Source organism: Bos javanicus, chromosome 5 (genome assembly GCF_032452875.1).
Source record: "Bos javanicus breed banteng chromosome 5, ARS-OSU_banteng_1.0, whole genome shotgun sequence".
Lineage (NCBI taxonomy): Eukaryota > Metazoa > Chordata > Mammalia > Artiodactyla > Bovidae > Bos > Bos javanicus.
This window is the reverse complement of record NC_083872.1, coordinates 92,281,707-92,309,695: the sequence shown is the minus strand read 5'-3', so window position 1 is coordinate 92,309,695 and position 27,989 is coordinate 92,281,707. Positions and strand designations below refer to the sequence as shown.

The following is a 27,989-nucleotide window of genomic DNA, read 5'->3' as shown; positions in this document are numbered from 1 at the left end:
TGCTTGTATCTTTCCTTTTTTCCTTTGCTTTTGCTTCTCTTCTTTTCACAGCTATTTGTAAGGCCTCCTCAGATAGCCATTTTGCTTGTTTTGCATTTCTTTTCCATGGGGATGGTCTTGATCCCTGTCTCCTGTACAATGTCACGAACCTCCCTCCATAATTCATCAGGCAGTCTATCAGGTCTAGTCCCTTAAGGCTATTTCTCATTTCCACTGTATTATCATAAGGGATTTGATTTAGGTCATATCTGAATGGTGAGTGCAGCCATGAAAGTAAAAGATGCTACTCCTTGGAAGAAAAGTTATGGCCAACCTAGATAACATATTGAAAAGCAGAGACATTACTTTGCCAGCAAAGGTCTGTCTAGTCAAGGCTATGGTTTTTCCTGTGGTCGTGTATGGATGTGTGAGTTGGACTGTGAAGAAGACTGAGCGCTGAAGAATTGATGCTTTTGAACTGTGGTGTTGGAGAAGACTCTTGAGAGTCCCTTGGACTGTAAGGAGATCCAACCAGTCCATTCTGAAGGAGATCAGTCATGGGATTTCTTTGGAAGGAATGATGCTAAAGCTGAAACTCCAGTACTTTGGCCACCTCATGCGAAGAGTTGACTCATTGGAAAAGACTCTGATGCTGGGAGGGATTGGGGGCAGGAGAAGAAGGGAACCACAGAGGCTGAGATGGCTGGATGGCATCATTGACTCAATGGACATGAGTCTGAGTGAACTCTGGGAGTTGGTGATGGACAGGGAGGCCTGACATGCTGATTCATGGGGTCGCAAGGAGTAGGACACGACTGAGCGACTGAACTGAACCGAACTGAATTGAATGGTCTAGTTGTTTTCCCACTTTCTTCAATTTAAGTCTGAATTTGGCAATAAGGAGTTCATGATCTGAGCCACAGTCAGCTCCTGGTCTTGTTTTTGCTGACTGTATAGAGCTTCTCCATCTTTGGCTCCAAAGAATATAATCAATCTGATTTCGGTGTTGACCATCTGGTGATGTCCATGTGTAGAGTCTTTTCTCGTGTTGTTGGAAGAGGGTGTTTGTTATGACCAGTGCATTCTTTTTTTTATTTTATTTTATTTTTAAATTTTACATAATTGTATTAGTTTTGCCAAATATCAAAATGAATCCATCACAGGTATACATGTGCTCCCCATCCTGAACCCTCCTCCCACCTCCCTTCCCATACCATCCCTCTGGGTCGTCCCAGTGCACTAGCCCCAAGCATCCAGTATTGTGCATTGAACCCGGACTGGCATCTCTTTTCATACATGATATTTTACATGTTTCAATGCCATTTTCCCAAATCTTCCCACCCTCTCCCTCTCCCACAGAGTCCATAAGACTGTTCCATACATCAGTGTCTCTTTTGACCAGTGCATTCTTATGGCAAAACTCTATTAGCCTTTGCCCTGCTTCATTCCGTACTCCAAGGCTAAATTTGTCTGTTACTCCAGGTGTTTCTTGACTTCCTACTTTTGCATTCCAGTCCCCTATAATGAAAAGGACATCTTTTTTGGGTATTAGTTCTAAAAGGTCCTGTAGATCTTCATAGAATCGTTCAACTTCAGCTTCTTCAGCATTACTGGTTGGGGCATAGGCGTGGATTACCGCGATATTGAATGGTTTGCCTTGGAAACAAACAGAGATAACTCTGACGTTTTTGAGATTGCATCCAAGTACTGCATTTCAGTACTTTGGCCACCTCATGCGAAGAGTTGACTCATTGGAAAAGACTCTGATGCTGGGAGGGATTGGGCGCAGGAGGAGAAGGGGGCCACAGAGGATGAGATGGCTGGATGGCATTGCTGACTCGATGGACGTGAGTCTGAGTGAACTCCGGGAGTTGGTGATGGACAGGGAGCCCTGGCGTGCTGCGATTCATGGGGTCGCAGAGTCACACTCGACTGAGTGACTGAACTGAACTGAACTGCATTTCAGACTCTTTTGTTGACTATGATGGCTACTCCATTTCTTCTAAGGGATTCCTGGCCACTGTAGTAGATATAACGGTTATCTGAGTTAAATTCACCCATTCCGGTCCATTTTAGTTCGCTGATTCCTAGAATGTCGACATTCACTCTTGCCATCTCCTGTTTGAACACTTCCAATTTGCCTTGACTCATGGGCCTAACATTCCAGGTTCCTATGCAATATTGCTCTTTACAGCATTGAACCTTGCTTCTATCACCAGTCTCATCCACAACTGGGTGTTGTTTTTGCTTTGGTTCCATCCCTTCATTCTTTCTGGAGTTATTTCTCCACTGATCTCCAGTAGCACATTGGGCACCTACCGACCTGGGGAGTTCATCTCTCAGTGTCCTATCTCTTTGCCTTTTCATACTGTTCATGGGGTTTTCAAGGCAAGAATACTGAAGTGGTTTTCTATTCCCTTCTCCAGTGGAACACATTCTGTCAGACCTCTCCACCATGACCCTCCCATCTTGGGTGGCCCCACATGGCATGGCTTAGTTTCATTGAGTTAATCAAGGCTGTGGTTTGTGTGATCAGATTGGCTAGTTTTCTGTGATTATGGTTTCAGTGTGTCTGCCCTCTGGTGCCCTCTCGCAACACCTATCATCTTACTTAGGTTTCTCTTACCTTGGACATGGTGTATCTCTTCATGGCTGCTCCACCAAAGCACAGCTGCTGTCCTTACCTTGGATGAGGGCTATCTCCTCACAGCCGCCTGTCTTGACCTTGAACGTGGAGTAGCTCCTCTAGGCCCTCTGGCGCAGCCGCCACTGCTTGGACGCAGGGTTGTGCCTTATTTCCAAACTTCAAAATATGATAGAAAATTAAATAATTGAAGCAATTTGGTACTGGACAGGAATAAATATATGGATTCATGAAGTATTTAGAGTACAGAAACATTGGATATTTATGAAAATTGTTCATGTGTTAAATACAAAAGGTCAGAGATGAAAAAAAAATGTCCTTGTTAATTTAAGAATATTTGGGCAAATTGTTGTTATATTGATAAAAATGTCTAAAATTGGATCTGTAAATCCCTCTTTACTCAACAAATACATTCCAGATAGATCATTAAAACCACTACTACTGAATTAAGTGTGGAGAAAACAACTTCAAAAGATTATAATAATAAGCACAGGAATCTAAATCAATTCTCCATTCAAGTTGGAAGCTGGAGCTGAAAATTAAAGATAATTATAGATTTGTTTTATGCCAAAAGACACAAAATTGTAATCAACAGATGCTTCATCCTATATCACCAACTTTATTCTAGCATCAAGACTTTGGTTACTGAGAGGCTATTTAACTATTTTTAGTTTAAAAATAAACTGTATTATCTTTTTTATAATTCCCATTTCTAACTTTTTGGATCAACTGATCTACTATATTTTTATTGCATCCAGTAAATTATAAAATAATCTGGAAAAAAATTGAAATTATCTCTTCTTGGGCAACTGTATATTATGAAATAGAAATGAAGTCATATTAAGCTCAAAGATTTATTTGAGAATGTGATATAAATAATGATTAAATTGATGTTGAAGTGGAAAAGATTTAAGATACGTATTACTAAAAAAATAGATAACCAGTAGAAGATTAAAATTATTTATGTCTTCTAAGCCTCTAAAGATAGAGGGAAAAGAGACTCAGGGTTCAAATAATCCCAAAGAATAATGGGAAAAATTTTAAAACAAATATGTTTAATATAAACCTATAATAACACAGTAGATGGTATTGCTATGAATAGAATAGTTTAAATTTTCTGATCAAGAAGCAAAGTCTCAGGAATTCCTTGACGTTCCATTGCTTGGTACTCTGTGCTTCCACTGCAGGGGGCATGAGTTTGATTCCCAGATTGGGAAATTAAGATCCTGAGTACCATGCGACATGCCAGAAACAAAAAAGGCAGAGTCCAAAAATAAATTAAAAAAATTTAGCTACAAGTTAGAGACCCAGCTAAAATAAAAATGATCTTATTTTTAACATAAATGTATGTGTGCTTGATCATTTATCTCAGCCTATTTTCTTTCTTTTTTTTTTAAGTGCAATAAACTCTTGTTAACTATTGCTTTGGACAAAAGGAAAGAGGATAATTTTAAGGTCTTTTTTATTGTGCACAATTTAGTATAATTCAAATGTTTTCCCTGAGAATATATTCCTATAACATAACTTTTTTAAAAACAAAAGAAAATTTATAGGGGAAAAAAATTCCTCCCAAAATCTGAAAATTACCCAGATCTTACCCCTCTCCTCACCACACTTGAGGCAAAGATAAGGGAAGAACTAGGGCTGACTTTTAGAAGGGGGTTGAACTGACACATTTAGCAAATAATATACAGAATTTTCAGTTAAATTCGAATTTCAAAAATTTCCATTTTTCTTAGTGTATGTTTGAAACATACTTAGACTAAAAATGTTTATTCATTGTTATCTGAAATTCATGTTTATTGGTCATCTATTTTCTCTGGCAACCCTAGTGAGGGACGTATGTACTGCTAAGTCGCTTCAGTCGTGTCCGACTCTGTGAGACCCCATAGACAGCAGCCCATCAGGCTACCCCATCCCTGGGATTCTCAAGGCAAGAACACTGGAGTGGGTTGCCATTTCCTTCTACAATGCATTAAAGTGAAAAGGGAAAGTGAAGTTGCTCAGTCGTGTCCCACTCTTTGCGACCCCATGGACTGAAGCCCACCAGGTTCCTCTGTCCATGGGATTTTCCAGGCAAGAGTACTGGAGTGGGGTGCCATTGCTTCTCTGGGACATATATACAAGTGGGTGAAATAGGCAGTTCAAGAAAGCAGTAGCCATATCTGAGGCTGAATTCACTGCACTGGGATCCAGGGTCCAGACTTCAACATACTGAGGAAAGGAAGCTTTGAAAGCAAGATGGGTCACCACTCTTAAAGTGGTTCCCAAAATAGGAAGAGGAACTTCAGAGGAATTTCAGAACTCTAAGCATGAAATAGATAGGGAAACAGTGGAAACAGTGACATACTTTATTTGTGGAGGGGTCCAAAATCACTGCAGATGGTGACTGCAGCCATGAAATTAAAAGACGCTTACTCCTTGGAAGAAAAGTTATGACCAACCTAGATAGTATATTGAAAAGCAGAGACATTACTTTGCCAGCAAAGGTCTGTCTAGTCAAGGCTATGGTTTTTCCAGTGGTCATGTATGATGTGAGAGTTGGACTGTGAAGGAAGATGAGTGCTGAAGAATTGATGCTTTTGAACTGCGGTGTTGGATAAGACTCTTGAGAGTCCCTTGGTAGGAGGTCAGCTCTGGGATTTCTTTGGAGGGAATGATGCTGAAGCTGAAACTCCAGTACTTTGGCCACCTCATGCGAAGAGTTGACTCATTGGAAAAGACTCTAATGCTGGGAGGGACTGGGGGCAGGAGGAGAAGGGGACGACAGAGGATGAGATGGCTGGATGATATCACTGACTCGATGGACATGAGTCTGAGTGAACTCCGGGAGTTGGTGATGGACAGGAAGGCCTGGCATGCTGCGATTCATGGGGTTGCAAAGAGTGGGACACCACTGAGCGACTGAACCGAACTGAACTGAAACATGAAAAAAAAAAAAAAGAGTTGGGGTTGGAGGAATTGAAAAGAGGAACCTGAGTATATGTGATAGAATATGAGAATAGCCCTTGGAGGAAGGCAGAAATCAATGATTCCAGAAACTCAGGGAATACACTGGCCATGTCTTATGTCTAAATTCACAGTAGAAACAATCCAAGGAACAATATAAGAGCCCTATACGAGTTGGAGACGACTGAGCAACTGAATGAACTGATGGATAGCAATAGGTTGTTTTGTTCATTATTTCACCTATGATTAGGAAATATTTAGAGAGAGAGAGAGAGAGAGAGAGAGAGAGAGGAAGGAAGGATGGAAGGAAGGAAGCAAGGAAGGGAGGAAAACAAAATACATCATTAAAAATGTCTGAAATGTGTAATATTTTTTATTTAATCTGCTTGTCAAGCCTTTGACATAGACATTAATATCCCAACTCTAAAACAAAAATATTGTGTTTCAGATAGTTTAACTGGCCTAAGGTCAAGGAGCTAGTACATCTGTCTCTAAACTTGTGATATTCCTACCACACGACTCTGCTTCTTGTTACAGTGATCCCCTCATACATTTTGTGGCATCAGTTAGACCTCCCAGAAGCATGCTGTGGTCAGCTTTGAGATGGCCGGATAAAACTAACTCTGAATATGGATTCTTTATCATATCCATTCTAAAGGTGTCTAGTCATTTTTTCTAACAATGAATTTGCAAATAAGTATATCTTGTCTTTAAAACTGAATATGAGGAGACATGTCTCTATACGTCTATAGAGATATAGACGTATAGAGAGACAGATAGACAGATAGACAGATAGTTAAGGCACAGTCATTCCAGTGTCCTACTCCTTGCAATTCTATGAACTGTAGCCAGGCTCTTCTGTCCAGGGAGTTACCAAGCAAGAATACTGGAGTGGGCTGCCATTTCCTCCTCCAGGAGGGATCTTTCTGACCCAGGAATCAAACCCATGTCTCCTACATTGGCAGGCAGATTCTTTACCACTGAGCCACCTGGAAAACCATGATAGAGAGGTAGAAAGACAGAAAACTACAGATATATTTAAACTTTTATCAGAGTAAGTTCTTAAAATAAAATTACATAGAGTCAGGGAGGAAAACATACACTGGGGGAATAGTAAGAGAATAATTATGTTCATTTTTTTTTCTCTTTCAGTGATCACTATTTGGGAAGCCACAGAGTATTTCAGAAAAATAAATCTGTTATTCAACTTCATCTACAGAAAAAGAGAGACACTCCAGGAACATTATCTCGAAAGGTGAGACTTTCTTAGCACTGGCATCAGTTAGCAAATGGGTTCTTTAAGGACAGTGTTCCCATCCTTATGGATTGTTGCCATTTTGGGATTACATGGCTTAATATTTGAGTATATTTACTTAAACATAATGAAATATATGTCTATTAACAATTTGGACTAAAGCAATTATATGTACAGCATACTGCAACCTCAGTATAATAAATCAAGTGGTCTCTTGAAAAGTCATTTATGAGTAACTTATTAATGTTATCATATTCATACAAGAATCCACCAGTAAATGAATGGGACAGAAAATGTGATGGGGAAACCATTGAAGGAAGCAAAATAACACAACTCTTGCTCTATTTGAAGACAATGGTGATATCAACACAGTTTAAATCAGGACAGATTAATATTTATAATATATATAATAAAACTCCTTAGAAAGGAATTACTGTGCTTTAGTGACAGCTTCATGCTGTTAGATATAAATTTTATTCCCTGTGTGATGTCTTGAGTTACATCAAACCCAAATTGCACAATATGCAGTAAACTTTGATATTTTAGCAGTTTTTATCTATGGAATCTTCCAATTACCTGCTTCAAGCAAAACTCCCATCACCCTGTCATCTACCTCAGATAACAGATTTCCAAGGCATGACTTTTGTTTCTAGTTTGGGGTGCTTCATCATAAAAAGTGGCAGGTAGTGCATTAGTTTGCAGTATATCTATGTGGAACATAACATAATGAGGCCAAAAGAGAGTTGTTTAGAAATATCTTTTGGAATTCATACCCAACTCAGACGGCATTGACGGCTCCAGGGCTATGCATTGAAATCTCCACAAATAAGCATTATAAAGTAACTAATACCCTTAATATTAATACATAAGTATCTTCAAATTGTCCTTGGTTTTGATGAAAAAGCTGAAATTATCATACTTCATTTCAACAGGGGGAGGAGAAAATGTATAATTCTAACTCCTACTCTTATTTAGAAGCTGAATAATTGCTAAAAAGAATGTCACTGGTAGTAATTCACAAATCACTAATATTTCAGTTTCATGTAAATTAAGGTTTATTCTTGAAGTGAAGTGAAGTGAAGTCGCTCAGTCGTGTCTGACTCTTTGCGACCCCATGGACTATAGCCTACTGGGCTCCTCCATCCATGGGATTTTCCAGGCAAAAATACTGGAGTGGGTTGGCATTTCCTTCTCCAAGGGAACTTCCCAACCCAGGGATCGAACCAGAGTCTCCTGCATTGTAGGCAGATGCTTTACCATCTGAGCCACAAGGGAAGCCCCAAGGTTTATTCTTAAATGCATATAACTCCACTACTTTGATATAATATGTACTGAACACATATTTTATATCTGAAACTTTAACATTTACATTACATATACCACTTACAATTCCATGTGTCAATAAGGACACTGAATCCCAAGGAGCTCATGACCTTTCTTAGGTCACATTCATGGAACTAGTAAGCAGAGACCAGTCAGTGAGTCTCCACTGAGAATTTACGGACTATATTCAAATGTTTTAGATGTGGGTGTCAGAGCAATTAGTCAAAATTCTACCTTTATGTTTTTTTGGCTTTGTTTTGTTTTCCACAGCTGTATCCACATATCCCAAAGCCTGGGCCATGACAGGGTATTTAATGATAATTAACCGCATTAAGTATATATTAGGTGTCAGGCACTGTTATTAGTGCTGTACATGTATCAATTCATAACAGCACCAAAGCAAAAACTATAGCGTGTTAGACTATATGATATTGTAGTCTTTTTTAAAACTGTTAAAAATAATATTATTTATTTATTTTTGGTTGTGCTGGGTTTTCACTGCTGCGTGGGCTTTTCTCCGGCTGTGGCAAGTGGGTGCTACTCCCTAGTTTTGGTGCACAGGCTTCTCATTATCCAGAGCACGCACTCTCGGGCATTACAGCTTCAGCAGTTGTGGCTCCCAGGCTCTAGAGCACAGGCTCAGTAATTGTGGGGCATGGGCTTAGTTGCTCTGTGGTGTGGAGGATCTTCCCAGTTCAGGGATCAAATCTCCATCTCCTGCACTGGCATGCGGATTCTTTACCGCTGAGCCACTAGGAAAGTCCTAAAGATTTTTTTGATGTGGACCATTTTTAAAGACTTTATTGAATTTGTTACAGCATTACTTTTGTTTCTTCAGTTTTTTGGTCACAAGTCATGTGGGCTCTTAGCTCTCCAATCAGGGATCAAATCGACATCCCCTGCATTGGAAGGCAAAGTCTTAAACATTAGATCACCCTAACGTTAGTTAAGACATTCATAAATTTCAAAAACTTACTCATGATATTGAAAATATTAGAGTCTGGACACTGGTGTGTTATGTCAACATGATGCATATGTTGCACTCTGATATATCACACTTTTTGTTATGAACTTTTATTACCCATGAGGTAGGTTAGATTATAATTTCACTTGAAAGTCTTATAGTTGAAGAAAATAAAAACTAATTGCCTGGTTTTATAAAATCTTCTTTCAGGACTAGATAAGCATGTTAATTAATTTAATATAACTGGATATAACTGAAACAGTTTAACAGTTTGCAACCCTTCTTCATGGTCTGAATGGCTATATTTAAAATAAATGGCCCATGATTCTTTTTCTTTTATAAACTTATGCTAAAGGAATGGTGAATGGTCTTCTATCTCAAAATTCTCTATGATTTTCATAATTTCAGCTGTATGCTAAACATTGTGAATAATTAAATTTTATTTCTACTTAACATAAAAGTGGCTTGACAATATTGTTTCTATGTAATATTGGAACTATAATGATCACTATCATTTTATTAAGTTTACTGACACCAACACTGTTCAGGAGATATTTCAGAGTTTATTTTCAGTGTAAAAAGCATTACAAAGCTCAATTCAACTTAGATGATGGCTTTCTTATTTTAAACTGACTCCTATTATATTGATATATGATGATTTAATTCATGTTCCAAGAGATTATTCACAAAACAGGTTGATATTCTTTAGAAATCGTCCTAGATTTCAAAATTTTAAAATTCCTGTCTTTATTAAAAATGACACGAATGTCTGAAACTTTTTTTTTAATTTTCTTCCTTTACATCTTTTGGGTTTGATCAAAAGTATTGCCAACGTTGTAGACATTAATCATAAAATTAAGATTTCCTTATAGCTCAAGGAAGCTTTCATAGAATATTTAAAGCAATAGATTTCTGTATGAAAAAATGGAACAAAAATACCTTAGTGTTTTTACTAAAACAAAGGTATGGCTTTCAGCTTTGGAGAAAAGTAAATTGCACAATACATTCCAAGGATACGTGCTCAAACTTCCCTCCAACTCTTTGAGATCCTTTAGATAATTTTTTTTTTCTTTTAAGTGACTGTATGAAAAAGGACAATTCCCCTGCCCCAAAAAGTATCTCTGGAAGACAAGTAAAGTAGCTTTTAAATGAATATGATTATGCTATACCGAAAGATGCAAATATGTCATATTATTTACATGCTGCTTTGGTTTTAACTTCTAAAATAAGTGCATGTGTGCTCAGTCATGTCCAACTCTTTGCAACCCTATGGACTGTAGCTCCCCAGGCTCCTCTGTCCATGGGCTTTCCCTAGCAAGAATGCTGGACTGGGTTGCCATTTCCTCCTCCAGGGGATTTTCCTGACCCAGGGATCAAACCCGCATCTCCCATGTCTCCTGCATTGCAGGTTGATTCTTTACAACTGAGCCACCAGGGAAGTCTCTGAAATAAGGCAAATGTCAAACATTACAGTTCAAATCTTATTATATTTTGACTTTAAATTTCTTTTTCCCTTCACTTTTACTGTCCTTTCCATGCCTGAACTTTAGCTTTATCTACTGCAGAAAAAGAAATTGTCTCAATCACTATCACACTTTTAGATTTCATCAACCAGAGACCTTGGATGTAAATTCCTATACAGTAAGCCTCATGTTGCCAAGTTCCTTAGCATTTCTAATAATACAAAGCCTTCCTTTTTTATAGCAGTGACCTTATTCTTTCCATGTTACTTAGCTTCCTCCCTCTTCCTCACAAAACAACCCAATATAAAAATTGATTTACCGTTGACCTTAAGCCATGTAAAGGTTTTCCTTCTGATGTTTTCTGTCAGAAACTCTAACAGGCAGTTTTAAAATTAGATTGTGTGCATACTGACATACAAGATTATATGCACTCCAGGCACTAAGGGACTCACTGGGCTGTAAAACTTAACGGCTCTGGGTGATGAAAAAGTGCAAAGAGGATGGGGTATATTTGCTTCCTCTGCAGACCTGCATAGGGTTTTCATAGGCGCCCATTTTAGAAGAGTTGATCAAGGAGTTAAGATGAGAGTGTGTCTGTGTGAATGCAGAGATGTGGATCAGGGGGCTGCTATTTTAAGATGAGTAGTTTCCGCTCATCTTGGGAGAAAAATACAATGCCATCTGATAACTCCTGCAATTTATACCTATCAGTAGTTGTCTTTCATTAGCATAACTCAATGTTCATGAGACGGGAAGTTCTCTTACCCTGACGGTTTAGTGGCAAGATATGGAAAATCTGAAAAATGGAGGATTCCGTTCTGTGTCTGCTGGCCAATGTGGCAAGCTGTCAAGTCTTATGCTGCCATGGATCCAAGGCCTAAATGTAAAGAAAACGTACACGTACATGGGAGAACTGGTGTCAAAATTGCCTTCCTCCTGGGATAAATTTGTATTTGACCTTGGCAGTGGCGTGATGCTTTTCAACTGTCCTTGGGGTTTATCCTCAACCAAAGAGCAGCTTTCCACTTTACTTTTTAAAAGAATGCTTCTACAGTTAAGAAGTGTCTTCTAAGGTCTTTAAAACAAAATATTAAAATGATAAATGAGGGTTATCAAAAGAGGTGAATAAAATGACAGCAGGAAGTTACGGACCTATTTTTATCTGGGATTCATTCCTCTTCACTCTATAAATATTAATATATCCTGCTATCTACAGCATGAAGATGACCACAGTCAGTTTTATCTGAACCAACTTCTAGAATTTATGCATATCTGGAAAGTATCCAGGTAAGACATTTCATTTCTGTTCTAAGACTACTTTCTGACTGATTTCTCAAGTGCCAAATCACAATATTTTTCAGTTGATTGTATAAACTATCCTTTCACTAATACTGTGGAAGCTATTGTACTTTTAATAGATATCTCCCTTTGGCAAATTCTGTTAATAATTATCTATTCTTCACAGCTATTCAGATACATTTGAAGAGCTGCTAACACCTTCCAGAACAATCTAACATTCATTTAAAAATCTCTCTGCTACCAGTTATTAGATTTTCGAGGATTTTTTTCCCTCATTCATTTGGTAAATTTGATTGTGCATGTGTCACTAAGCTCTTTGTATCACTGAATTTCCATACACTGAAAATCACTATCTCCTGCTTTAAATTCCTTTCTGGAACTCCTTGAAAATAATTGGTACATTATAAACAAAGGAGAGTGAATTCAAATTGGAAAACTCAAGTGACAGCAAATGAGCATATCCTAATTGAGTCTGATATCTCAACATATGCATGTATTATTTGAAAGAATAGACATATCAAAAAGCTAACCTGGGAGAAGGTATCAGTGCTACAGGGTGAGTTTATCAGGAATTAAAGTTGTTCTGAGCTAAATGAGCAAAAAATGGAGTGTGGGAGGTATGTGTCATAAATTCTCTAAAGCACAGCCTGATATAAAAGTGAGTTAAAATTGTTTTAGTGACTATTAATAATAGCTATCACTTCCTGGAGTTCTAGTACATTTTGCATACATTATCTCATCTAATTCTCCCTTTAACCTCATAACAATACATACTACCTTACTTCGGAATCAAGGAAACTGAGCTTCTGGAAGGTTAAATAACTTATCTAGGGCCGATCACTCAGTTTGTTAGTAGAAAGAGTGAGACTAATGCTGTCTGCAATTTGCAAAGGCTACATTCTTTCATTAAAATATCATGTCTTTCTCTTTCCCCCCAGTATTCAGCCTCATACCATAAAATCATAGAATGGGTAAAACAAGGAGGACTTTTGATATCACTTAATCTAAATTATTATTGTATTACTAATTATATGCTTCAGATAGGTCCCCATCAAAATGGTGTATTAAATCAAAGGTTGTGTTTCAAAATAAATTTATAAGACAACAACTACCACATCAACAAATGCAGAGAGAAACATCAAATTGGACAAATTCTTCAAAAAGTCTGGAATCCCTGGGAGTCAGATATTTGTTCTGAACTGTTTGGTGGAGGGCTGTGACTTGTAGGTGGAGGCTACCTGGGGCACAGGGAAACAAAAGGAGCCTGTGACTCTTTGGAAAAGACCCTGTGCGAGGAAAGGTTGAAGGCAGGAGAAGAAGGGGATGATAGAGGATGAGATGTTTGGATGGCATCGCCCAATCGATGGACATGAGTTTGAGCAAGCACCAGGAGTTGGTGATGACAACTGCATGCAGGACTGACATGCTGCAGTCCATGGGGTCACAAAGAGTCAGACACAACTGAGTGACTGAACTGACTGTGAGACCCATAGGATTTATTCACTAACTTTTCATTGTCAGTAGTTTTTAATTGAAGTGTAGTTGACAGACAACATTTCTTCATTCCCTTTCTTCTTTTTGTTGTTCTTCTGACTGGGTGATTTCAAGAAATCTGTCTTTAAGTTTAAGGAGTCTTCTGCTTGGAAGTTTATCAAATTCTTCGGCTCAGTCTTGTATGCTTTAGCGCAAACATTTCTATCTGACTCTTGTGTTTTCTCTTTGCTGAATTTCTCATTTTGTTTCTTGCATTGTTATGCTAAATTCACTAAATTCTTTTTCTGTGTTCCCTTTTGGTTCTCTGAGCATCTTTAGAACAATTATTTTGAGTGCTTTAATCAGACAATTCTTTTATCTCCATTTCTTTGGGGTCAGTTGCCGGAAGTCTACTGTATTCTTTGGGTGGTGTCATATTTCCCTGATTTTTTGTGATCTTCGGAGAAGGCAATGGCACCCCACTCCAGTACTCTTGCCTGGAAAATCCCATGGATGGAGGAGCCTGGTGGGCTGCAGTGCATGGGATCGCTGAGTCGGACACGACTGAGCGACTTCACTTTTGCTTCTCACTTTTATGCATTGGAGAAGGAAATGGCAACCCACTCCAGTGTTCTTGCCTGGAGAATCCCAGGGACGAGGGAGCCTGGTGGGCTGTCGTCTATGGGGTCGCACAGAGTTGGACACGACTGAAGCGACTTAGCAGCAGCAGCATAGCCTTATATCCCTGGGTGGGGAAGATCCCTCAGAAAAAGGAATGGCAACTCCCTTCAGTATTCTTGCCTGGAGAATCCCAAGGACAGAGGAGCCTGGAAGGCCACAGTCCATGGGGTCACAAAGAGTTGAACATGACTGAGCAACTAACACTTTCACTGCACACAGCCTTGCATAGCTGTCTGTACAGAGGAAGCAGCAGTCACCTCTTCTAGACTGTATGAGCTGGCTTCAGTATGGAAAGACCTTCACTCACAGGCAAGGGTACCCTGAAATGTGCTGTGACCCTGGGTGTAGTGGTGCAAGGCACCAAGCACAGAATTGTGAGACAACTCCAGGTCTGGAGGGGAGGAGAAACACAAAGTCTGCTCAGCTCAGGTCACAGGGTTCCACGGCATCCACAACCATGTGGTCCTTGGCAAGTGCTGTGGGAGGTCTGCAGTGCTGCAGAGGCTGCTGTGATCCTCAGCCGTGCCTCCAGATAGGGACCAATGGCAGACAGCAGTTGCTGCTGGAGCTGGTCGTGTACATATACACACACACCCAGCTGTGAAGACCAGCTGCAGGTGCCTGTGTAGCAACAGGGTTGGCTGCAGACACTCAGAGTTGGGCGGGGGATTGAACAGGGCTACCTGCTACTATAAAATATATTGGTGTGTTTTTAACATTGTGAATTTGTGTTATACATTTCGTTATTTGATTCAATTCAGGAGTTTTCAAGACAAATAGGAAGGGAAAGTCAATAACGTTTGGGAAAATAATTTTGAATAGTGAAGCCAGAAGAATCCCTGCTCAACTCACATCTATTCCACCTAAGAGATAAAGCTGAAGCAATAAGAGGAGCTTAGGGAAAAAGGCAAAGATACCAGGAAAACACAGAGGTTTGGGATCAAATACAACACCACCTATGATAAATATGTCCTTAATTCTGAAAGCAATTCTCTGCAAATTTTTGCATATTTAATATTTCTTGATGTATCTGTCATTATCTCCTTATGAATCCCTTTGCAACTGACATTTTGAATTAAAAGTAGTTTCTTATAATGAACAGCCTTTGAGAGGCTTGCTTAAGATGTCAAAAATTTCTTCGGAGTTTTAAGGTTTTTAAATATGCTTGTAGCCTATCAAGTTATACAGAGGTTTTAAGGAAGACATGCAAAATGATATTTAAAATTACATCAACAGAAATCCTTAAGCCACATTTGCTATAGAATCATGGGCAAAACAATACTTGTGATAAACTTGCTAAATTTAATGTTTTCCCACTCAATTTTAAACAAAGCTCTTTTTTCTTTCCAGACAGTGTCTCTCAACAGTAATCCAAAAATATGACTCCCACCTGAAATACTTATTGAAAACTCAGGTATTAACTTTTGTTACTTACTTAATTGATCCAATAAGCATATATGTATCTTTTTCTAAAACTTTGCACATTTCTGAAGATACAAAGATTTATAAAGCAGAGGATCTACACTTTAATGGCTTTCGTTCTATCATGGCAAAACCGACAAGTAACCAGATGTATGTAATAAAGTGTCATGTGTACTGTGAAAGACCTATGTGTATATAGGACACACAAAAGAGGGTTATCGATTTTACTTATTTGATCTGAGTGTTGAAAAATGAGTGTGTCAGCCAGGGGAGGGGTGTGGTGAAGGAAAGTCAGAGGTAGGGATAACTTAAAGCAAATAACAACAGTAATAGAGCAGGTAGCAAATAGCCTGGTTTGAGTCAGAAGCTGTATGCTTTTGAAACTTTGGAATGTTAAGGTTCAAGGTGAATGCCTAGGAAAAGACCAGATGAAAGGGAGAAGCAGGAACCAAGTTATGTATGGTCTTAAGGACATTTTATGGACAATTTAATGATTTTCTAATTTATCAGCTGATGACATAAAGCCATTATGCAGGGCAGCATAATGACAGATGGGTGACTATAGGACATTTCATTAACCCAAAGAGATGAGGAGGGCATGGACAAAAGCTCTAACATGGGGTTGGAGAGGAGGGACAGATTCATGAAAGGTGAAAATGTACAATTTACATGATTTGGTGAAAAACTGTGAACAACAAAAGAACACAGTGCCTAGACTATCTCCAGACTCCTGGAGGCTGACTGACCACATGGAGACATTAATTAACTAAACAGTGAAGGTAGGAGAAGCTAGCTTGGCAGGGAAGATAATGGATTCAGTCTAACCTAATGCCTATTAGGCACCCAAATTGTAGTCACTATTAAGCAAATCATTTCTTACAGTGTGTTCTTCCAGGGAAGGATTTTTGTTTTTCAGTCTCCCAGTCATGTCTGACTTCTTGCAATCCCATGGACTACAGCACACCAGGCCTCTCTGTCCCATACCATCTCCTGAAGTTTGACCAAGTTCGTGTCCATTGCATCAGTGATCTCATCCAGCCATCTCATCCTCTGGCACCCTCTTGTCATTTGCCCTCAATCTTTCCCAGCATCAGGGACTTTTCCACTCAGTTAGCTGTTCACACCAGATGACAAAAATACTGGAATTTCAGCTTCTGCATCAGTCCTTCCAACGAGTATTCAAGGGTGATCTCCCTTAAGATTGACTGGTTTGATCTCCTTGCTGTCCAAGGGACTTTCAGGAGTTTTCTCCAGCACCACAGTTCAAAGGCATCAATTCTTTGGTGTTCTGCCTTCTTTACAGTTCAGCTCTCACAACCATACATGACCAGTGGGAAGAACATAGCTTTGACTATACAGACTTTTGTCGGCAGAGTGATGTCTCTGCTTGTCAACACACTGTCTAGATTTTTAAAGCTTTCCTATCAAAAAGCAACTGTCTTCTGATTTCATGGTTGCAGTCACAATCCACTGTAATTTTAGAGTCGAAGAAGAGGAAATCTGTCACTGCTTCCACCTTTTCCCCCTCTATTTGCCATGAAGCAATGGAGCTGGATGCCACAATCTTAGTTTTGTTTTTATTATTTTTTTTAATATTTAGTTTTAAGCCAGCTTTTTATTCTCCTCCTTCACCCTCAAGAGGCTCTTTAGTTCCTGTTCACTTTCTGCCATTAGAGTGGTATCATCTGCATATCTGAGGTTGTTGATGTTTCTCCTGCCTGTCTGGATTCCAACTTGTAACTCATCCAGCCCAGCATTTCTCCTGATGTGCTCAGCATACATATTAGTCTTCCACAGATAAAATACTGTATGATTACAGAAAATGAGGTAAGAGAATGTTTTTAAAACAAGTGAAGACTTCTTTTTTCATTAAACAAATGACTCTTGGTATCTATACAAAGGGTACAGATCTTAAGCAATATTAAATTGCTATCCCCAATATTAAAAAACAGTAAACAGTTCTGAAAATAATAAATTACACTTCTTGATGTAGATACAAAACTCACACATGAATTCCATGTAAATAAGTAAAGATACAGTGATGACAAATACACAACTCGTCTTCCTTCCCGAAGTGTAATCCTCTCACTCTAATTCCACTCTTTCTTGAGTCTAGCCTGAATCTGGAAGTTTAAAATGTGGAATGTGCAAACAATTCACAATTATTTACATTGTTTTAAACTTCATAAAAGTGTCATAATTACTATTTCTTTGTGACTGCCATTCTTCCTAGTGTAGAATTTGAAATATATCAGGCACCCAGGGCATATTAAGGCTCCATTCCCATGTCATTTATGTCTCTTGACTATACACAGATATACTGTGGAGGTTATCATACCTTACTTATGGATGAATTTTAATTACCTAAGTGTCTTAGTACTGCTCATGTATAACAGATCCATGATAATTAATTTAATTTTCAAATGCAGTGGTTTGGTCATATCACTTATATATGAGGCCTCCAATACTTTAAAAGAAATCATTTTTTGAAAGAAAGCAATTTTTCCAATACAACTGAAAAGTTGGCAAACCATCAAAGAAATACTGTCTTTATATTATCACAGGCAAATAGTTATTATCACCACATCTGAATTATTTTATAAATAGGCCAGAATGTCTGCAAATTTCCACATGAACTCTCTGTAAACCAATGAATTTTTTAAATGACATTTCTTCCTATGAAGCATCAACAGCTAAATATCTAAGAAGTGAGAACAGACTGTGATATTATCAATTTACAATATTGCACTTTCTGTTTGTTTGACAAGTGCATTAAGTAGCATTTCATCAACACTGAAAATAGTTAACAATTTGAAGAATAATGTTTTTATCTTCCTCATACTTGAATTATTATATGATTTGACAAAATAACAAGCAGGTCAAATAAATTTGCCATGAATATTACTGAATAATATGGATAACTTAAATTTCCAAATATTTTGTTTCATCAGCAATGGCTATTGGCATATTTTACATTTGACACATTTCAGATTGTGTATCCTAACTTATGCTTGCTAAACAGCTAATTTTGTAAGTAATTTACATAGAGCTTTTCCTTTCAGCAATTTTCCCCCCTCTATTCTATTCTACTAATAATTAAGGAATGTTTTCCGTATTCATGCTATATTCTGAATTCATTGCTAACATTTAGGAGAAATTAAGAACAGAAGAAAGAGAAAGAATTTTCCCCGGAGGTGTTACTTAATGCTTACTTAGTACAAATTACTAAACTATTTATTTAATGGAATCAACAGAAATCAAAGTCAGAACCATGCTCTGAAGTTGCTAACAATCTGGCTGGAAAGAGCATTTTCACATAAAGCACACAGAGAGGTAAATCTCCAGGAGAAAGCAGTGAAAAGCCAGATTTCCATTAGGTGGAAGAATCAGCTTCTGATTCAAAGTTGCTGTCTCCTAGTAGCCTCTAATGCATTGTCTCCAAAATTTTTATTTAAATGCCAAGCAGGACCTTTAGAGAAAGTTAGCAATCCCAATCACTGAGGACACACTTACACTGGGATCTAGTAACTGATGAACTAATTGTAGATCAAATGGATCTGGATTGAAAAAAATCCAGCCATGCTTCAAAATGTAGGTTGGCTTCATGAAACATCTGCTTGGTATAAAAAGAGCTAAGAGCCTCCAAACATTTTACCTTCAAGCACATGACTCAGAGGCTGTACCAACTAGATAACCAGACAAAAAGTGAAAAAGGCACCTCTATGCACCTCATTTGTTTGTGTGTGTCTGTGCTAAGTCTCTTCAGTTACATCCGACTCTTTGCGACCCTGTGGACTGTAGCCTGACAGGGTCCTCAGTCCACGGGATTCTCCAGGCAAGAATCCCAGAGTAGATTGCCATGTCTTCCTCCATGGGGTTTTCCTGGTCCAGGAATCAAAGCCAGAAGTCTCCCAAGGCTCCTACACTGCAGGCAGATTCTTTGCCACTAAGCCAACAGGGAAGCCCCTCTCTATTGTTCAGGTGTAACTAACTCAATGAGGAAGGCAGAATAATTCTTTTCTCACACCATCCTCAAGACCAAAATCTAACAGTTTTTAGCCTCTAAACAGAAATCAAAAATTCCATTTATAAGGAGAAAGAAAGTGGGCACACAGGGATCTGATAATATATATTTAGTATTTTTAGGACAATAGCTTTCTTAGTAATAAGCAGACTGACTGTTGGATTTTCAGAAGTTCCAATTTCAAACATAATTTAACCAGAGTGGCAGTAAAGACAAGAGTTTAGGAGCAGAGATTCCAAATGTATGTGTAAACATTCTGCCACAGGGTAGGCTTTAATTCATCAATCCTTGAGTTTATATTATTCACTACTAGAGTGAAGATAGTAAAATAATATTGTTAAAAATTAACAAAGCAGTAGATGTAATGTGCTTAATACTATATACTGGCTGGAAGATAAAAAATGTTGAAGTAAAAGATAAGTACAAGTTGATTTATTGTTATTAGAGTTACTGTTTTTAACACTGTCACTAAAGTAGAGGATTGTATATGATCCAAAACAAAAATGTCACAAAACTGGTTTGCATTCACAACAGAATATAATAGGAGGGAAAGGAGCAAAAATAATCATTAGAAAATAGAGTAAAATGAATAGGTAGCATGGACCAGCTAAAAGATCACAAAAGGAGAAGTCAAGGAAATGAAGGAGATAAGTCAGGATAAAAAGGAAGTAAAACACCTTTGCAGAACTGGAACTTATCTTAGCAGAAAAAAGGGGCAGATTGAAACTACTAAAAGTCAAACCTATGTATAGAACACTGCCAGACAGGAATAAGAAGAAACAATGAAAGATCTTCAGTAAGGAAGATAATTACTACCCAAAGTAATTTGTATTCTAAGTGGGCTTCCCTGGTGCCTCAGATGGTAAACAATCTGCCTGCTAACGCAAGAGACCTGGGTTTGATCTCTGGGTCGGGAAGATGCTCTGAAGAAGAGAATGGATTCCCACGCCAGTGTTCTTGCCCAGAGAATTCCATAGACAGAGGAACCTGGCGGGCTACAGTCCATGGGGTTGCAAAGAGTCAGAAACGATCAAGTGACTTTCACTTTCAAGAGAGATATAAAGAGTTTCATCAGAATAATGAAATAATCTGATGACTTAAGATTTGTGCAATGAGTTATGTAATACATGAAGAGTGCACACACATAAATTAAAGAACTGAATAGGCAATCTTATTACATAAGTTTGGTACAAAATATTGCCAGTATCCTAAGATCTATCTATATGCCTCTTTATATCTCTTGGCTTCTCCATAAGAGTTATTCTTTGAAGAAAAGCCACTTTGAACCTTTTCTTTGCCCTTTCACCATGGAAGTATGCATCCATTAGCAGTTTGCACCTCAGATATTTCAGATTTGGTTTTATTCCATCACAATAAAGAAAACATGGCACTAAAGTGAGTCACATGAATTTTTTTGATTTTTCAGTATGTATAAAAGTTTTGTTTACACTGTTGCTGCTGCTAAGTCACTTCAGTCGTGTCCAACTCTGTGTGACCCCATAGACGGCAGCCCACCAGGCTCCTCTGTCCATGGGATTCTCCAGGCAAGAACACTGGAGTGGGTTGCCATTTCCTCCTCCGATGCATGAAAGTGAAAAGTCAAAGTGAAGTCACTCAGTCGTGTCTGACTCTTAGCGACCCCATGGACTGCAGCCTACCAGGCTCCTCCATCCATGGGATTTTCCAGGCAAGAGTACTGGAGTGGGGTGCCATTGCCTTCTCCTGTTTACACTGTAGTAAGTGTGTAATTACATTATGTCTTAAAACGTACAATTTCTGTCCCTTAATTAAAAAATAATTTCTTGCTTTGATTCACTTCAGTCACTCAGTCGTGTCCGATTCTTTGCAAAACCATGAACCACAGCACGCCAGGTCTCATTGTCCATCACCAATTCCCAGAGTCCACTCAAACCCATGTCCATTGAGTCAGCGATGCCATCCAACTATCTCATCCTCTGTTGTCCCCTTCTCCTCTTGCCCTCAATCTTTCCCAGCATCAGAGTCTTTTCAAATGAGTCAGTTCTTCCCATCAGGTAGCCAAAGTATTGGAGTTTCAGCTTCAACATGAGTCCTTCGAATGAACACCCAGGACTGATCTCCTTTAGGATGGACTGGTTGGATCTCCTTGCAGTTCAAGGGACTCTCAAGAGTCTTCTCCAACACCACAGTTCAAAAGCATCAATTCTTCTGTGCTCAGCTTTGTTTATAGTCCAACTCTCACATATATACATTACCACTGGAAAAACCATAGCCTTGACTAGACGGACCTTTGTTGACAAGGTCTCTGCTTTTCAATTATCTGTGTAAGCCAGTCATAACTTTCCTTTCATGGAGTAACAGTCTTTTAATTTCGTGGCTGTGGTCACTATCTGCAGTGATTTTGGAGCCCCCCAAAATAAAGTCAGCCACTGTTTCCACTGTTTCCCCATTTGCCATGAAGTAATGGGACCAGATGCCATGATCTTAGTTTTAAGAATGTTGAGCTTTAAGCCAACTTTTTCACTCTCCTCTTTCACTTTCATCAAGTGGCTCCTTAGTTTTTCTTCACTTTCTGCAATAAGGGTAGTGTCATCTGCATATCTGAGGTTATTGATATTTCTCCCAGCAATCTTGATCCCAGCTTGTGCTTCATCCAGCCCAGCATTTCTCATGGTGTGCTCTGCATATAAGTTGAATAATCAGGGTGACAATATACAGCCTTGATGTACTCCTTTTCCTATTTGGAACCAGTCTTTTGTTCCATGTCCAGTTCTAACTGTTGCTTCCTGACCTGCATATATGTTTCTCAAGAGGCAGGTCAGGTGGTCTGGTATTTCCATCTCTTTCAGAATTTTCCACAGTTTATTGTGATCCAGACAGTCAAAAGCTTTGGCATAGTCAATAAAGCAGAAATAGATTGTTTTCTGGAATTCTCTTGCTTTATCGATGGTCCAGCAGATGTTGGCAATTTGATTTCTGGTTCCTCTGCCTTTTCTAAAACCAGCTTGAACATCTGGAAGTTCATGGTTCACAGATTGCTGAAGCCTGGCTTGGAGAATTTTGAGCATTACTTTACTAGCATGTGAGATGAGTGCAATTGTGTAGTAGTTTGACCATTCTTTGGCATTGCCTTCCTTTGGGATTGGAATGAAAACTGACCTTTTCCAGTCCTGTGGCCACTGCTGAGTTTTCCAAATTTGCTGGCATATTGAGTGCAGCACTTTCACAGCATCATCTTCCAGGATTTGAAATAGCTCAATTGGAATTCCATTACCTCCACTAGCTTTGTTCATAGTGATGCTTCCTAAGGCCCACTTGACTTCACATTCCAGGATGTCTGGCTCTAGATGAGTGATCACACCATCGTGATTATCTGGGTCATGAAGATCTTTTTTGTATTCTTCTGTGTATCCTTGCCACCTTGTCTTAATATCTTCTGCCTCTGTTAGGTCTCTACAATTTCTGTCCTTTATCGAGCCCATCTTCACATGAAATGTTCCCTTGGTATCTCTAATTATTTTGAAGAGATCTCTAGTCTTTCCCATTTTATTGTTTTCCTCTATTTCTTTGCATTGATCATTCAGGAAGGCTTTCTTCTCTCTGCTTGTTATTCTTTGGAACTCTGCATTAAAACGGGTATATCTTTCCTTTTCTCCTTTGCTTTTCATTTCCCTTCTTTAGAAATATCAACCCAAACACTTGAGCTTTCAATGAATTGTAATCTTTTTTACTGATAGAGGGTACTCCTTGATGTTGATGTCTGTTGAAGGTTGGCGTGCCGCAGCAATTTCTTAAGAAAATGATGAAGTCTGCCACATTGGTCGACTCTTCCTTTCATGAATGATTTCTCTGGGGCATGCAATGCTATTTGATAGTACTTACTGATAATAGAACTTCTTTCAAAATTGGAAGTCAATCCTCTCAAACACTGTCACTGCATTATCAACTAAGTTTATTTAATATTCTAAATCCTTGGTTGTGATTTCAAAAGTCTTCATAGTGTCCTCACTAGGAGTAGTTTCCCTTTTGAGAAACCACTTTCTTGGCTCATCCAGAAGACTCAGCTCTTCATCCTTCAGGTTTTATCATGAGATTGCAGCAATTCAATGCCATCTTCAGGCATCATTGTATCTATGTGTGTATGTATGCTCAGTCACTCAGTCACTCTGATTCTTTGCAGCCCCAGGGATGTAGTCTGCCAGGCTTCCCTGTCCATGGATTCTCCAGGCAAGAATACTAGAGTGGTTTGCCATTTCCTCCTACAGGGGGTCTTCCTAACCCAGGGATCAGACTCATGTCTCCAAAATTGGCAGGCAAATTCTTTACCACTAGTGCCACCTGGGAAGCCCCTCACTGTACCTATACATATGGGTGTATGATTTTCTCATTTATTCTTTTCAATTTTTGAAAAATTTTTGCACTACTATAGATACAGTAAGGGATTTCTCAGGTGGAACTATTGGTAGAGAATCCACCTGCTGACTGGTGATGGAAGTCAAGTCCGATGCTGTAAAGAACAATATTGCACAGGAACCTGGAATGTTAGGTTCATGAATCAAACTAAATTGGAAGTGGTCAAACATGAGATGGTGAGCGTAAACATCAACATTTTAGGAATCAGTGAACTAAAATGGACTGGAATGGGCAAATTTAACTCAGATGACAATTGTATCTAATACTGTGAGCAAGAATCCCTTAGAAGAAATGGAGTAGCCATCATAAGTCAACAAATGAGTCCAAAACACAATCTCAAAAATGACAGAATGATTTCTATTCCATTCCAAGGCAAACCATTCAATATCACTGTAATTCGGGTCTATGCCTCAACTTCAAAGAAGCTGAAGTTGAATGGTTCTATGACGACCTACAAGATCTTCTAGAACTAACACCAAAAAAAGATGTGTACTTCATCATAGGGGACTGGAAAGCCAAAGTAGGAATCAAGAGATACCTGGAGTAAAGATAAGTTTGGCTTTGGATTACAAAATGAAGCAGGGCAAAGTCTAACAGAATTTTGCCAAAAGAACACACTGGTCATAGCAAAAACCCTCTTCCAACAACAGAAGAGAAGACTCTACACATGGACATCACCAGACAGTCAATACCAAATTCAAATTGATATATCCTTTGCAGCCAAAGATGGAGAAGCTCTATAGAGTCAGCCAAAACAAGACCAGGAGCCATAAGACTGTTGCTCAGATCATGAACTCCTTACTGCAAAATTCAGACTTAAATTGAGGAAAGTAGGGAAAACCACTAGACCATTCCAGGTATGACCTAAATCAAATCCCTTACTATTATACAGTGAATGTGACAAATAGATTCAAGGAATTAGATCTGATAGACAGGGTGCCTGAAGAACTATGGACAGAGTTTCGTGACATTGTATAAGAGGCAGTGATCAAGAATATCTCCAAGAAAAAGAAATGCAAAAAAGGAAAAATGGTTGTCTGAGGAGGCCTTGCAAATAATTGTTAAAAGAAGAGAAGATAAAGGCAAAGGAGAAAAGGAAAGATATACCCATTTGAATGCAGAGTTCCAAAGAATAGCAAGGAGAGATAAGAAAGCCTTCCTCAGTGATCAATGCCAAGAAATAGAGGAAAACAATAAAATGGGAAAGACTAGAGAGCTCTTCAGCAAAATTAGAAATACTAAGGGAACATTTCATGCAATTATGGGCCCAACAAAGGACAGAAATTGTATTGACCTAAAAGAAGTAGAAGACATTAAGATGAGGTGGCAAGAATACACAGAAGAACTATACAAAAAAGATCTTCACAACCCAGATAACCATAATGGTGTGATCACTCACCTAGAGCCAGACATCCTGGAATGTGAAGTCAAGTGGGCCTTAGGAAGCATCTCTATGAACAAAGCTAGTGGAGGTGATGGAATTCCAATTGAGCTATTTCAAATCCTGGAAGATGATGCTGTGAAAGTGCTGCACTCAATATGCCAGCAAATTTGGAAAACTCAGCAGTGGCCACAAGACTGGAAAAAATCAGTTTTCATTTCAATCCCAAAGAAAGGCAATGCCAAAAATGTTCAAACTACTGCACAATTGCACTCATCTCACACACTAGCAAAGTAATGCTCAAAATTCTCCAGGCTAGGCTTCAACAGTATGTGAACCAAGAATTCCTGATGTTCAAGCTGGATTTAGAAAAGGCAGAGGAACCAGAGACCAAATTGCCAACATCTGTTGGTCATCAAAAAGCAAGAGAATTCCAGAGAAACACCTACTTCTATTTTATTGACTATGCCTAAGCCTTTGACTATGTGGATCACAACAAACTGTGAAAAATTCTTATAGAGATGGGAATACCAGACCACCTTACCTTCCTTCAGAAAAATCTGTAGGCAGGCCGAAAAGAAACTGTTAGAACCGGATAGTACAATAGACTTGTTCCAAATTGGGAAAGGAGTTTGTCAAGGCTGTATATTGATACCCTGCTTATTTAACTTATATGCAGAGTACGTCACGAGAAACGCTGGGCTAGATGATGCACAAGCTGGAATCAAGATTGCTGAGAGAAATATCAATAACCTCAGATATGCAGATGACACCAGCCTAAAGGCAGAAAGTGAAGAGGAACTAAAGAGCCTCTTGATGAAAGTGAAAGAGAAGAGTGAAAAAGCTGGCTTAAAACTCAACATTCAAAAAACTAAGATCATCGCATCCAGTCTCATCACTTTAAGGCAAACAGATGGGGAAACAATGGAAATAGTGACAGATTTAATTTTCTTGGGCTCCAAAATCACTGCAGATGGTGACTGCAGCCATGAAATTAAAAGATGCTTGCTCCTTGGAAGAAAAGCTATGACCAACCTAGACAGCATATTAAAAAGCAGAGACATTACTTTGCCAAAAATGGTCCATCTATTTAAAGCTGTGGTTTTTCCAGTTGTCATGCATGGATGTGAGAGTTGAACTACAAAGAAAGCTTAGTGCTGAAGAATTGATGCTTCTGAACTGTAGTGTCAGAGAAGACTCTTGAGAATCTCTTGGACTGAAAGGTTATCAAACCAATCAATCTTAAAGGAAATGTCCTGAATATCACTGGAAGGACTGATGCTGAAGATGAAGCTCCAATATTTGGCCACCTGATGCGAAGAACTGACTCACTGGAAAAGATCCTGATTCTGGGAAAGATTGAAGGCAGGAGGAGAAGGGGATGACAGAGGATGAGATGGTTGGATGGCATCACCGACTGGATGGATTGCTTTGAGCAAGCTGCAGGAGTTGGAGATGGACAGGAAAGCCTGGCATGCTGCATTCCATGGGGTCGCAAAAACCCCAGACAGGACTGAGCAACTGAACTGAACTGTAATGACTTAGAATTCTTTCTACATATTTCTGGCTTCAATTAGCAAATATTTTTTTAAGGCTATCTGTATCTGTGTTTATGAGAGACATCAGTCTATACTTTTCTTGTAATATTGTGGCTTGATTTTAACATTGAAATAATGCTAGCTTTATAAAATAAGTTAAGAAATGTTCCCTCTGGCTGACTCTGCATTCTGAAATAATTTGTGTAGATTTGGTTTTCTTTCTTTCTTAGATGTTTGATAAAATTTACCAGTGAAGCCATCTGTTGATAGAATTTTCCTTATGGGAAGGATTTATTATAAATTCAATTTCTTCTAATTCAATAACATAGAATCATTCAAAGTTTAAAGTCATAAATTTCCCTCTAACTTTTCGTGGAATCCTATGAATTTTGATATGTTGGCCATCATCTCTTTAAATATATCTCTCCCCCATTTTTATCTTTCCAGAACTCTAAATGCATAAATACCTCTGACAGGCTTGGATGATGTGTACTGGCTTTTCTTCCCACTCGTTTTCCTTTTTGTGTTTTGGTAGGATGCTTTCTCTTGATCTGTCTTCAATTTCACTGATACTTTACTTCACTGTGTTCAATCTGATGCTCAGATTGATGTTCAATCAACTGAAAGAATTCTTCATCTCTAGTATCAAGTATATTCTTATATTTCTATGATTTCCACTTGCCTCTTGTACATCGTTTTCATCTCTCTGCTGAAACCCCCATCTGTTCATGCTTGTCGTCTACATTTTCCACTATGTCTTGTCCCATGCTAATCATAGTTACTTAAAAGTCCTTGTCTGATTGTTCTAATATCTGGGTCATTTATTAGTTTGGTTTTGTTAGTTGTTTCATCTACTGACAATGGATTGTTTTATCTTGGTTTTTTGGTATAGATCCTAATTTTGCATTGAGTCCTAAACATCCCATGTAGAATAATACTAGAGACTGAGGTTTACTGTATTCATATCTGGATATGGGGAATGCTCTTCTGTTATGTTATTTGTACATAGAGTTGGTAAATCTAGTCAAGATTTGAGCTTTGTGTGTGTGTGTGTGTGTGTGTGTGTGTGTGTGTGTGTTTCTATCATTATAGTCAGGGCACTTCAGGCTTCAAATTCCCCTAATGGTTAGTTACCATCACCTATACTTACATAGAACACCTGCAGTACTAGAGTCTTTTTCTCTGTTCCTCAGCTTTCAACA

General features: G+C 38.6%; 1 protein-coding gene across 4 annotated transcripts in view; it reads left to right on the top strand.

The window, feature by feature from the left end:
- Positions 1 to 27,989, top strand: part of PIK3C2G (phosphatidylinositol-4-phosphate 3-kinase catalytic subunit type 2 gamma) — a 669,174-nt gene that overhangs the window by 265,341 nt on the left and 375,844 nt on the right. For all 4 annotated transcript variants that reach the window (XM_061417725.1, XM_061417726.1, XM_061417724.1 and 1 more), the window contains 3 exons: positions 6,725 to 6,827; positions 11,794 to 11,864; positions 15,381 to 15,444. In XM_061417725.1, coding sequence (XP_061273709.1) covers positions 6,725 to 6,827; positions 11,794 to 11,864; positions 15,381 to 15,444 — 238 coding nt within the window. The remainder of the gene's footprint in view (positions 1 to 6,724; positions 6,828 to 11,793; positions 11,865 to 15,380; positions 15,445 to 27,989) is intronic.